The sequence below is a fragment of the Gavialis gangeticus genome, unplaced genomic scaffold, assembly GCF_001723915.1.
Source record: "Gavialis gangeticus isolate Ggan-Ray unplaced genomic scaffold, GavGan_comp1, whole genome shotgun sequence".
In the NCBI taxonomy this organism is placed as follows: domain Eukaryota; kingdom Metazoa; phylum Chordata; order Crocodylia; family Gavialidae; genus Gavialis; species Gavialis gangeticus.
The window spans coordinates 28,849,289-28,861,324 of record NW_017729026.1 but is presented as its reverse complement, the minus strand read 5'-3'; the positions used below and the strand labels follow the sequence as shown (position 1 = coordinate 28,861,324).

The following is a 12,036-nucleotide window of genomic DNA, read 5'->3' as shown; positions in this document are numbered from 1 at the left end:
GGCCACATTGGGTTGGGTGGTAGCATCTCAGCAAGCCAGTATATTTTCATATAACTGTTTTTCTGCTCCAAATTCTATGCTTTATTTTAAAAGAAGGTAATTTGTGGCTAACAATATACTTTCACACTCTGGTCACAATATGAAGGTTAAGCACTGATTTCTGCCTGAGTTTGCAGACAGCCTGAAACAAGAGCTGTGAGAAGTGTGAACAGCCATGATATTCATTCCAGTATTGATGCTGAAGTTGAATTGTGACAATGGCAAATGTCAAAAAGAACTATTTCCTTATTGACCAAAGCACATAAGAGGGAACACTTGTGTTAAGAAAATCCATATAAGCCAGTGGGAATGCTCAGAAATTTGTGGCTGTAGGTTGGGAAAATACTGTTTTTTCAATTTGACTTCTACAGAAAATGTCATGCACACTGAAGCAGTAGTGATCTAAAGGTTATTTTACTTAAAGAAAACAGAATGGACCGCAAAGGCTATTAATTTAAATCTTTACAAAGCAGGATGAAGGATGAAGATCATTACACTTAAATAAAAGATAGGATAAGTAGAAAAAATGCTTTGAATGAGGTGGGAGAGAATGGAACATAAGGCTTACAAGTGGTGGTTATGTGACTTAATTGTCTGTACTGTCAGGTGCAGAAGGGCAGAACGAATCACATTTTGTTAATTTCAAACTAGTAAAAGCAGAATAGCTTGTGTGAGCTAGTTAAAGTTGTACCTGAGTTTACAATTATGTGCATGTGCTTTGTCCAGAAGATCCTAAATCATTTCAGTATTTAATTAATGTATACCAAGCAGAGACTGTAATAGATATCTAACTTGTAGATTTGGTTGGGGATGATGGATCTCCATGTGATTAGAAAAAAAATCTAAAATTGAAAAAAACTGATGAAAAAATTTGTTTTGTTATTTTAAACCAAGACTACGAACCAGGTGGCATGGCTTATCTTAAAATCTGTGACAGATGGAACAGATTCTTCATGAGGCTAAGCCATATCAAAGAGAACCAGAAAAAAATCTGGTGAGAATTATCTCAGGGACAATAAGGAAAGATTAAAGCATCACCTGAGTCTTGTTGTACATAAAGTCTTTTTACAAGTATGACCATGCATTTAAATAGACAAAGCAATGCATGCATCTGTCTTGCTGTTCACTCATCTATTGATTTTTGACAGTGCTTAAACTGGAGTGGGCATGTCTTCATTTTCCATGTTCCTGGAGTCCTACAAGCAGGTCCAGATTTCTTTACAGAAGAAAGAGCAATAGTGTGTGTGGTATTTTGATGTGTTGTTTGAAGATCAGTTTCTAGTCAGTAGCAATGGAGAGCTCCTGGAGACCACTAAAATCAAGCTCCCTCAGAGTGACATCCACCAGTAAAGCGCTCTGCCACACCTGGTTGGGCAGAAGTCTCTGAACTCTGCAGCTGAAAGGTCAACCTCTTCCCTGTCTGCCAGCTGCATGGAGTGGAAGGAACCATCTCCTGACCAGAAGGAAGAGAAATAAGTCATTTGGGTGCCCATCCATCCCATTTTAAATCTGTCCTGAATGTCCCATGCGTTTGGTCAAATAAACACTTTTGCCACGTTTTCAGCAGGAATGCAGTGGTGGATGCAATCTCCAGCTAGTGGGGAGGACCCACATTGCTGGTGTCCTTGGCACGCTGCAATGCTCCAGCATGAGACCAGAGCTCAGAGACAACTGAGTGTGCCACAGAGCAGGTGGGGAGTAGAGTGCTGTAGGATGCCAAAGGACCTTTGAAAAGAAAGTGTTTAGGTAACCTCCCTTTCTTCTCAACACTTTTCAGGCTGGCTTTCTTTGAGACTTGGGGAAACAGAATCACCCTGTAACCTGTGTCCTGATTTCCATTGTTGTCAGTTTGGGCATGATTCCTGAGAGTCCTGTCTTGTATGCATGACTAATCATCATACAGTGCAGAGTACAAAATGGGAGCACTCTCACATGTCCCAGACAAAGTCAATTCCAGAAACAAATACCAGAAGCTGGAAGTCCCGCTTTCCAGCAAATCTCTTTGCATCACTTTTCCAGTGAACTGGAGGATGAGTCTGCTTGGATGCAGCTGAACTCTGGGTTCTGAATGAGCTTTTATTCAGCAGAGCAGAGGTCTGATTTCCTTTCATTTGTCTCGGACTTTGTTTGCTAGTGGCGACAGCCCAGTGGTTAGTGATAGTGTCCGCTAGGGAACCAGATGAGATTTCAGCTTTGTTTAATTCCAGCATGCATGAATTAAAATTCCTAGGTACTACTTGAGAACACAGGAGTCTGGGACAGACATTGTATAAACCATTTGAGCCAAATCAGTCAAATCTGATTCAACCAGGTTTATCTCAGACTGGTTTCAGTCATTCTCAGACTGGTTTATGTGTACTGAACATCTGTTCTGTTATAGATTTAAGTCAGTTTCTGATCACTTAAACTGGTTTATGTATAATGTCTGTCCCTAGCCTGTGAGATCCAGTCCTTATTCAATGGTCATGTGAGTGATACATTGTTATGTAGACAGGGACTGCAGAAGCAGTTTAAATATGATCTGGAAAATTAAAAAAGCTAACAGCTTTTTTGCTCCTCTTATGATATATGGAGGAAGCCTTTTTTTTTTTTTAACATTGGCATTACAGGTCAGATGTTACTCATAAGACTGGATAAGCAAGAGTCTGTGGTGAAATTGCAGGAAGCAAGAGGGTGTGTCTGCACTGCAAAGTTAAATTTGGGTGATCTGTACAAGGATGTGAGCTGCCACATTGTAAAACCATACCCGAGTGACTGTGGCCTCTGGAGTTGTGCTCATTTATGTTTATTGCTAGGATGATCCCTTTTGCAGCAGTAAGCTGAATGCTGTATGACTCTCTCACAGTGAAGTATGGGGGAATGTGCCAGGAGAAATTGCAGGAAGGCATTGGAGAGTTATCAGCACTTGCGTGATTTAGCTTGAAAATCCCCCCAAAATGGGTTTTCATTTGGATTACTGTCATAAGTAAAAACTGCATCCATGCTCAAACCCATACCAGCATCTGGGCCAGCTAGCCTGCCTTTATTTAAAGCACTGTCAAACTCGAATGAGAAGGTTTATATTCAGATGGGAGAAGGGTTAGGGTCAGCAACTGAGTAAAAGCCCAAGCCACTTTTGCACTGAAGACTTAGCCCAAGAGTAAATCTTAAAATGTAAAGAGTGCAACAGATTTTTAATCTGACTGTTTAACACTACGTGTGTGTGTGTGTGTGTGTGTGTGTGTGTAGGTGGTATTAGCACCTGTTTAATTTCAATGACTAACATTTTCAATGCACAATTCAACACTCTTAAATCCTTTATAACCTGTTAAGAGCTAACAGTAAATCAGTCCTATCTCTGACTGGTCCTCCTACAAAACTTGGGAAAACCAGGTTTTATGTTTCTGAGGGTTTCTAAGGATTTATTTAAACACACAAGTTGTGCCACTGGCACAGTTAAAATACCACCACCCCCTAGTGTGGACAAAGCAATTCCAGTATAATGGTGTTATAGCTTATTCCCAAAAGAGAAAGGTATAAATTAGGTTTATGAGGGATCTTGCAGATTTTACTCTTTTGGTAAAAGATCACACTCCTAACAAATATCTGTACAAAATGCTTGTATCTGTGCAAAATCTTTGTTTAGATGAGGTCTAAGTAAAAATGAGTGAAAAATACTGACACAAAATCCCAAACAAACCCCTCCCTGACCAACTTTCAGCCATCTTTCCTGCATCAGCAAAATATTAAGAAGCTAGATCCCGAAGATTTATTAAAAACATTTTATAGGTTGTGTTTTCAGTAGTGAGAAACAATAAAGAGAGGGCCATTGCTTTGTTTCATTATTGCATTATGTCATTTGTGTTAACAGGAGGCCCGTCAAAACAAAAAAGAGTGTCTGACTGCCAAGATGATGGCAGAACAAGAAGTCACTTTATTCCATGAGCAGCTGGTGGCTGTGAGGAAGGCTCTGGCAAGATCTGAAGCAGAGAATGAAAAGCTGCAGAAACAGCTAGATCAGCAGGTACCTAAAATAACTTGGTCCTGGCTCATTCTACATAGTGAATCAAATGCTTCTCTCCTCACATTCCCAGTGACTTTTAATGGAGAACTTTCCTCATTGGCTTTCCGAAAGCAAAGTCATTTCAGAACCAAGTGACAACTGAAAACAGAAAAATGTATTTTACTGTACGAAGCTAGAAGTGTTGGTTGAACTTTTCCTACAGGTACCACTGTAGTGAAGGACAGGCTAGGAGCAAGAGTTAGTGTCTTTCAGATATCAAATACCTGTAGTATTGGGGATATTTTTTTATGTACAACTTCAGTGTTCAGTATTCAATATTATATTTTAATGAATGGGGGAAAAGAAAGTCAAATGAGTATTGCAATACACACAAAGAGGGTCCAGAGGAGGGCCACTCGTATGATCAAGGGACAGCAGGGTAGGTCCTATGAGGAAATGTTGCAGGACCTGAACCTGTTCAGCCTTCAAAAGAGAAGGCTGAGGGGGGATCTTGTGGCCTGTTATAAACTGGTTAGGGGGGATCAGCAGGCGCTGGGGGAGTCCCTGTTCCCCCGAGCGCCGCAAGGAGTGACCAGGAACAATGGTCACAAGCTGGCGGAGGGAAGGTTTAAGTTGGACATCAGGAGGCGCTACTTCACGGTCAGGGCGGCTAGGGTCTGGAACCAGCTTCCAAGTGAGGTGGTGCAGGCTCCCACCCTGGGGGTTTTTAAGAGGAGGTTGGATGACCACCTTACTGGGGTCGTTTGACCCCAGTGCTCTTCCTGCCATGGCAGGGGGTCGGACTAGATGATCTGCTCAGGTCCCTTCCGACCCTAGAAACTATGAAACTATGAAAATGGTAACCTTGATTTAAGAAAATGCAAGTATATTCCCCTTTCACAAAATCACTAAAATTCAAGAAAATCCCTAGTAAAGGTAGCATGAACATTCAGGGCATTTCATTTCACATCTTTTGTCACTGGAATGCACCCACAGATGCCTCCACTCCACAGCAAAGTTCTTTTCACTTCAGCTTCTCGCACTACACACAGTACAGTGCACATGTTGGGGTAACAATATTCATCAACAATATTCCCATTCTCATTAGGAAGCTGGGGGACTGTGGCGTAGACACCCATACAGTCCAATGGGTCGCCAACTGGTTAGAGAGTCGCACCCAGAGGGTGGTAGTGGATGGGTCCTTCTCGACCTGGAAGGACGTGGGAAGTGGGGTCCCACAGGGCTCGGTCCTTGGGCCCGCCCTGTTCAACATCTTCATCAGTGATTTGGATGAGGGGGTGCAAAGCACCCTGTTCAAGTTTGCTGATGACACTAAGATGTGGGGGGATGTGGGCACAATAGAGGGGAGCAACAGGCTACAGTTGGACCTAGATAGGTTACAAGGATGGGCGGAGGAGAACAGGATGGGGTTTAACACGGACAAGTGTAAGGTGATGCACCTGGGGAGGAACAATCGGCACCATACATACAGGCTGGGGAACTCCCCTCTTGTCAGCACGGAGGTGGAAAAGGATCTGGGAGTCATTATTGACTCCAAGATGAACATGAGTCGGCAATGTGGGGAGGCGGCTAGGAAGGCCAACTGCACCTTGTCGTGCATCCACAGATGCATCTCGAGCAGGTCCAAGGAGGTGATCCTCCCCCTCTATGCGGCACTGGTCAGGCCGCAGCTGGAGTACTGCGTCCAGTTCTGGGCGCCGCACTTTAAGAGGGATGTGGACAGCATCGAGAGGGTCCAGAGGAGGGCCACTCGTATGATCAAGGGACAGCAGGGTAGGTCCTATGAGGAAAGGTTGCGGGACCTGAACCTGTTCAGCCTTCAAAAGAGAAGGCTGAGGGGGGATCTTGTGGCCTGTTATAAACTGGTTAGGGGGGATCAGCAGGCGCTGGGGGAGTCCCTGTTCCCCCGAGCGCCGCAAGGAGTGACCAGGAACAACGGTCACAAGCTGGCGGAGGGAAGGTTTAAGTTGGACATCAGGAGGCGCTACTTCACGGTCAGGGTGGCTAGGGTCTGGAACCAGCTTCCAAGTGAGGTGGTGCAGGCTCCCACCCTGGGGGCTTTTAAGAGGAGGTTGGATGACCACCTTACTGGGGTCATTTGACCCCAGTGCTCTTTCCCACCATGGCAGGGGGTCGGACTAGATGATCTGCTCAGGTCCCTTCCGACCCTAGAAACTATGAAACTATCTAAAGCAGTGGTGCTCAACCTTTTGGCCTCATGGGCCAAATCAGTGGTGCAGGGCTGGGCTGTGGACTGGATAGGACCCTACACCCCAGGATCAGGCCTACACACAGGAACCTGGACCATGCTGCCCCTGCCCGACCCCATGTGCCTGGGATCAGGGCCCCACACCAGGATCAGACCCTGTGTGCCAGATCTAGTACTCAGGGCGATGGCCCATGGAGCTCAACATGGATGTGTAGGGAGCCCCACAGGCTGGACAACAAGGTGCCAGGAACTGGATCTGGCCTGCAGGCTGGGGGTTGAGCACCACAGAACTAAAGGAATGGACCATCCGAGCTGATTTGTCCTGCATCTTACTGTGCCAGTGGTGCAGCTGCTGTCCAAGGTTTTACATCTCTCTGGGATTTCTTCTGCAAGTTCCTGGCTGAAAAAGACTGTGGCAGAGAAGAGATATGGATTCTATGCATCTTGCCATTCCCAGAGATTTCAGTAACAAAGTCATGGGTTGTGCGCTGATAAGCACTTGGGCACACTCCACCAATCATTATTTTTGCATCTCATTAAGAGCAATTTTAATAGTGACTTAAACCACTGTTGAATGGGTTGCTTTCCGAGGTACACACAGCTGAGTCTGCCCAACATACCTGGTATGCTTAGCATAATGTAAATAAAGCCTTTGTCACATAAGGGTACAGGCATATTGAAAGTGGCCTCCTGCACTAGCTGTGAGTGTTCTACCTGGTGGGGATTGTACCAAAGTGCTTTTCAGTCCATCAGAGAAAGTCACAGTGAGAACTAGTGATTAAAGCCAGAGAAGCTCAAATAAGAAATTATTTTGTTATAGTGAGATTCATTCTTTGAATGATCACTCTAACAAGGTGGAGGCTCTCTATCCTCTAATAAGGATCAGCTTCTTTTCTGGAACATATGCTGTCATTAAGCACAGGTTATGGGCTCAATCTAAGAGTAAATGGCTGAAATTCACTGGCTTGTTACATTCAGACTAGATGCTGTAGCCTTAAAGTCTATGAAATTCCAGTGTTAGTGATGGTCAGAAAACTTCCTCCTCATCATTTTTTGCTCTCAAAGTCTGTTGTTTCTTTAAAAAAAGCAGAGGTCATTGTTCAGGGCATGCATGTGTCTGTACATGTACACATGTCTATTTTCAATCAACTGCCTGCCTGCCATTTTGTTTTTAAATGACTGAATTCCTCAGCCTGGCCTTCCTAGAACCCTTTTTTCCCCCAGTGTCTGCCATTAGCTTTCAATTCCTCCTTTTCCTCCTGCATCTTAAGCTCCCATTAGCATAGGTGACCCTGGGCATGTTTGACAAACAGCATTCTCAGTTCCACAGTCTTGAGTTTCAGTGGGAGCTGTGCCTAATGTACATTGTGTATAGCATTGGGTCTAATATTGCTTTCAAGTATTTTCCTGATCCTCAGAGTCACAATAACATATGGGGTTTTGGCTGTATCCACCGGTAAAACAGAAATGTCTAGAAAAAACATGGTTCTGCCCCAAATCTTCACTTTTACTCTCTGTCCCTTTAAAAACAAAGGGAGTTTCTCACAGTCCAGGGGCTGTCACAGAAAACAGAGAATGCTGTAGTTTTGTGGAGTGGAAGATACTGTTGCAAACAAATCAAAGTGCCCTTTCTTTTTTGTATGTATGTGTTTTGAACAGCATTTTACACACAGGTGCTCTTGGAGTCACTGATCTAAAAGATTGTTATAAATAAATGGTGCAGACACCCTTTCTAGGGAATGCACTGCCCTTTCTAAGAATAGAATTTGGATTTGGGATTCTGTGTTTATGCCCTAAAGTCTAGTAGCATAACTCCGGGGTCGGGGGGACACAACTCTGTCAGCACCTTTGTGGGGGTTTCCAAAAGTAGCCGCCATTGCAGTGGCGGCTGAACACACCACTGTGATTGACATGGTGGCAGCAGATGCTGCCCCATGTGTAACAGCTGCCCTAGGTGTGAAGCTGCCTTGCTATGCCTCTGTCAATGTCCCATTATCTCCAGTAGGAGCTATCTGCTTACAGTTCAGTGCAGCCCTTTTCTCATTTGGCAGTTAGTTGGTGACACCTCCAACTGTACGGGACAAAAGGGGCTAATTTCTAGACACAGTTTAAAGGTGAGGTACAGAGGGAGGAAAAAACTAAGCTTATGCCTTCTTCAGTTATGCCAGGAAGTCTGAGTTTTAACTGTCTGTTTTCAATTTTGTTTGGGTTTGTTTTTTTTACATTAGAAAGAAAAGCCTTTTAAGGTGTGTTTCCTAACCTATTGGTATTCTATGTTACAGAAACAGCTGCTGCAAGAAGCAAAACATAGGACGACTCATGAAACCAGAAGTAGGCAACAGCTGGATTTGATAAAGGCAGAAAACATGCAAAAGGTGCTGGAAGACATGCAGGAGAAAGAGCAGAGACTCCAGTGCTTGACTGAAGAAGCTGAGAAATCAGCTAAAATAGAGCAACTTCAACAAAAAAGGATCAGAAAAGAAATGAGGCAGGTAAAGTCAGAACTGAACCTTTGAATCCTTTAGAATGCACCTGGGTTACCCAGGAGCTACCATTCCTTGAGATGTATATAAAGGCCTTAGTATTTGCTACTTACTATTGGCTGCATGTCTTTCTTTGATCAATGCTGAATACTTCCTTCATGGGTGTCCTGAACTTCACAGTACAGTTGCATTTCCAAGAGCAGGGGTTGGCCATCTATGGACCATGGGCTAGATCTGGCCAGCAGAGCCATTGGATCCAGTCTGCACACGTTGGGCTTCAGTGGTGGGGGCTCTGGCTATGAGTTCTCTTCCCCCACTGCTGTGGAGAGAAGCAGCTATGGCTGGGTCCTAGCATCTACCCATCCACTTGCCTTGGACCCAAGGTGGGTCATTTCAACCCACAGCCAGAAAAACTTACCTTCCACTGTTCTAGAAAATGGATAGACATTCATTTGAAGCACTCCCAATGTGGAGTGCTTCAGCTCCATGTTAACATTTAGTTCTCTTCTCCACTCCTACCTCCAGAGTGCTCAGAATGGCTATGAAAGCATTCAGCAGATGTGCACTCCAGAGCAGTCTGCATGTGTCCTAGCCTCTGATTCCAGAGTTTCCTAAGGACCGCCATGCACACAAGAGAGCGCTCATTGATGGTCTGACCAGCTCTCCTTCCTTCCCCACCTTGGGGGTTGGAGGAGGGCAGAGCACTGTGGAGTGCCGGGGGATAAAGCAACATCCTAACATGCTCTGCTGGAGGGTGCTAGTTTTTCAGGGCATGATTCAGAAAGAGGTGCTTCAAAGATGTTCCTCTTTTTTAACAAGGCCTGTTTCAGGGGTCTGCAACCAGGGTGCCTTTCATGGCCTCCTTCCTTCCCTTCAGCTACTGCCATGTCTTGTGGCTGTAACAACTACAGAAATCAAACCCAAACATGATCAGTTGCAGCTGGGGTGTCTTTTTCCAGGCCTCTCCTCCATATTTCTACTCGGTCATGCTGTCTTTTCTCAGCTGGGGTCTTCCTAGGCATACTCACACTTTCCTCAGTTTCTAGTATTGCTTCTCCACTCAGTGTATGGAGCTCCTTCAGTGAGCATTGCCTGGTCCAGTCTCCAGTTTTCAGTGCTGCTTACATCGGCTCCCAAAAAAGAGCTCCTACCTCCACCTCTGCCCAGGTCAAACCAGCTCCCTCTGCTCCTGGTACAGGGCTTGTATCTCCAAGGCCTGCCTTTTCTGGCCTCTCAGCTGCTTGCCTTAAAGGTACAGCTCCCGTAGGCATCATCAACTTTATTTGTTCAAAAACTTGAAAATTGCCAGCCTTTGTATACTGTCACTGGAGTGAAAGCAAACATATAGTACTGTATTTATTATATATTAGAAAATGGAAAATCATTGCCAGCAGTGCTATGGCAGGCTTGAACTTACAAAGGCAAATTCTCCTTGGTCAAGTTGTTTTGGATTTTGTGTGTATTTTACTGATCTTATCTGATTATACCCTTTATGTTTAAACTATCAGGATAAACCAGAGCCTCTACAGTGATTTATTTAAGTAGAAAGTAGATTCAAGAGTGCTTTAACAGCCAACATATACACAGAACAGCTGCTGTTTAGTGTAAAATAAAACCATGAGATTTTTCATGTGCAGTGCTTCTTAATGCTGTAACTATGGTAAAATAACAAGGACATGGCTTGTTGTTATTAGTCTGGGAAATACAGGGCAAGCGTCACTGAATTGGGGATAGAGACAAGCCACAATAAAGCACTCATTGGCCATAGGCATGAAGTCACGTCATGTTGTTTTGACAGAGAAGTGTCAGAGATCCAAATAAGGAATTAAGGACTTGGGCAGACTTTAGGCATATGCATCCAAATATATGATCTAAGTGCCCCTGGTTATCAGTTACCCAATCTTACTGGTGCCTAAATTCACCAGGCTCCTCCCTGTTTGGCCTGAAAGTTCTCCACGTGCCCGCATGTCTGTTTCAGTACATGCTCAGGGCTGCCTTGGGCTGAACAGCTTGGTGCTTGTTCCCACCCATGCCTGATCCTGATGTAGGAACTAGTTTTCCCTCTGTCTCATGAGGGACCCAAGATGACCTTAGAACTCCTCCTGCTCAGCTGAGTGCCCTAACCAATAGGCTGCAGCACTTTCTTCTCCAGTGGCTGAGCTTTAAAAGAAAACAGTGAACTTTATTCCATTCTTTCAAAGAACAATTATAAGTGCCTACACTCAGGGAATCAAGGTGATATCTTTTATTAGACCAACAAGATTTTTGCAAAAGAATGTCTTTAATTGCAAACTTTCAGGCACAAACCTGACACATGGCAGATATTGAATTTTTGCTGATTTTTAAAATAAAATCTTCATATTTTCCCAAGCAGGAAACAACTTTGACCACCTGAAACCTGAAATCCTGCTCCTGCCTTTGCCTAAGGTAATTTGGATCATCACAGCTTCACAGGAGAGCTGAGACTCCTTACCAGCTAAGAACGGCTGCCCAGAAGTTTTTTCCATCTATTGACCCCTCTGTGAAGTCCTGTGAAATATGAACTTTCATTTCTACCCAGGAAAACTTTTACAGTCTTTTCTCTGATGCCTGATGAAGGGTGTTTGTGCCCGAAAGCTTGCAATTAAAGAACTTGTTTTGCAAAAATCTTGTTGATCTAATACAAGATATCACCTCTGTTCACGAGCCCCTGATTGCTTGTACACTCAAGGGAGGATTTTGGGCTCTGGAACTTGAGTGGGCAACAGCATCTGAGGGAGGCGTCTGGAGAGGGGTTAGATTTCAGTCACACACCTATGCTTAGCATTTCCTATTGCCCACCAGCGCCACCCTCCTTTTGTGGGTTTTTTGAAGCTCATTTTGAGACGCCTCACTCCATGAATGCCCTGTTGATGGATTCATGGCATCTGCTGCAGGATTCTGGAGTCCATTCCAGGCACCAGGCACTTAGAAATTCGGTGTTGCAGTACCTCATGTTGCCCAAGTCCTTTATTAGATCTAGCCCAGAGTGCTCCTGGCATTTATGCTGACAGTCAGGACTTGGATACTTGAGCAGTTTGCACGGACAGTATGCATAGCTGATGTGTAGAATTTCTGCCATGCTTTTACTTTCTGTTTCTTGTCTGACAAATGAGAATCAAGACCCCTCACTTGCTTGTTTAAGAATCATTGGTAAGGGACATAAAACTGTGCTTCTGGAACCCCCCTTTGGTAGTCAAGCAGATTAAATATTTGGGAAATTAACAGTATTCAGCCTGACCTACCCAAGGAGCTCACATTTGGTGAAGTAAACTGGTGTCCTG

The 12,036-nt window shown here is 44.3% G+C and overlaps 1 protein-coding gene across 4 annotated transcripts in view; it reads left to right on the top strand.

The window, feature by feature from the left end:
* The window catches only part of LOC109299620 (transmembrane protein FLJ37396), a 218,140-nt gene that overhangs the window by 189,878 nt on the left and 16,226 nt on the right, over window positions 1–12,036 (top strand). For all 4 annotated transcript variants that reach the window (XM_019520116.1, XM_019520117.1, XM_019520115.1 and 1 more), the window contains 2 exons: window positions 3,890–4,042; window positions 8,534–8,743. In XM_019520116.1, coding sequence (XP_019375661.1) covers window positions 3,890–4,042; window positions 8,534–8,743 — 363 coding nt within the window. The remainder of the gene's footprint in view (window positions 1–3,889; window positions 4,043–8,533; window positions 8,744–12,036) is intronic.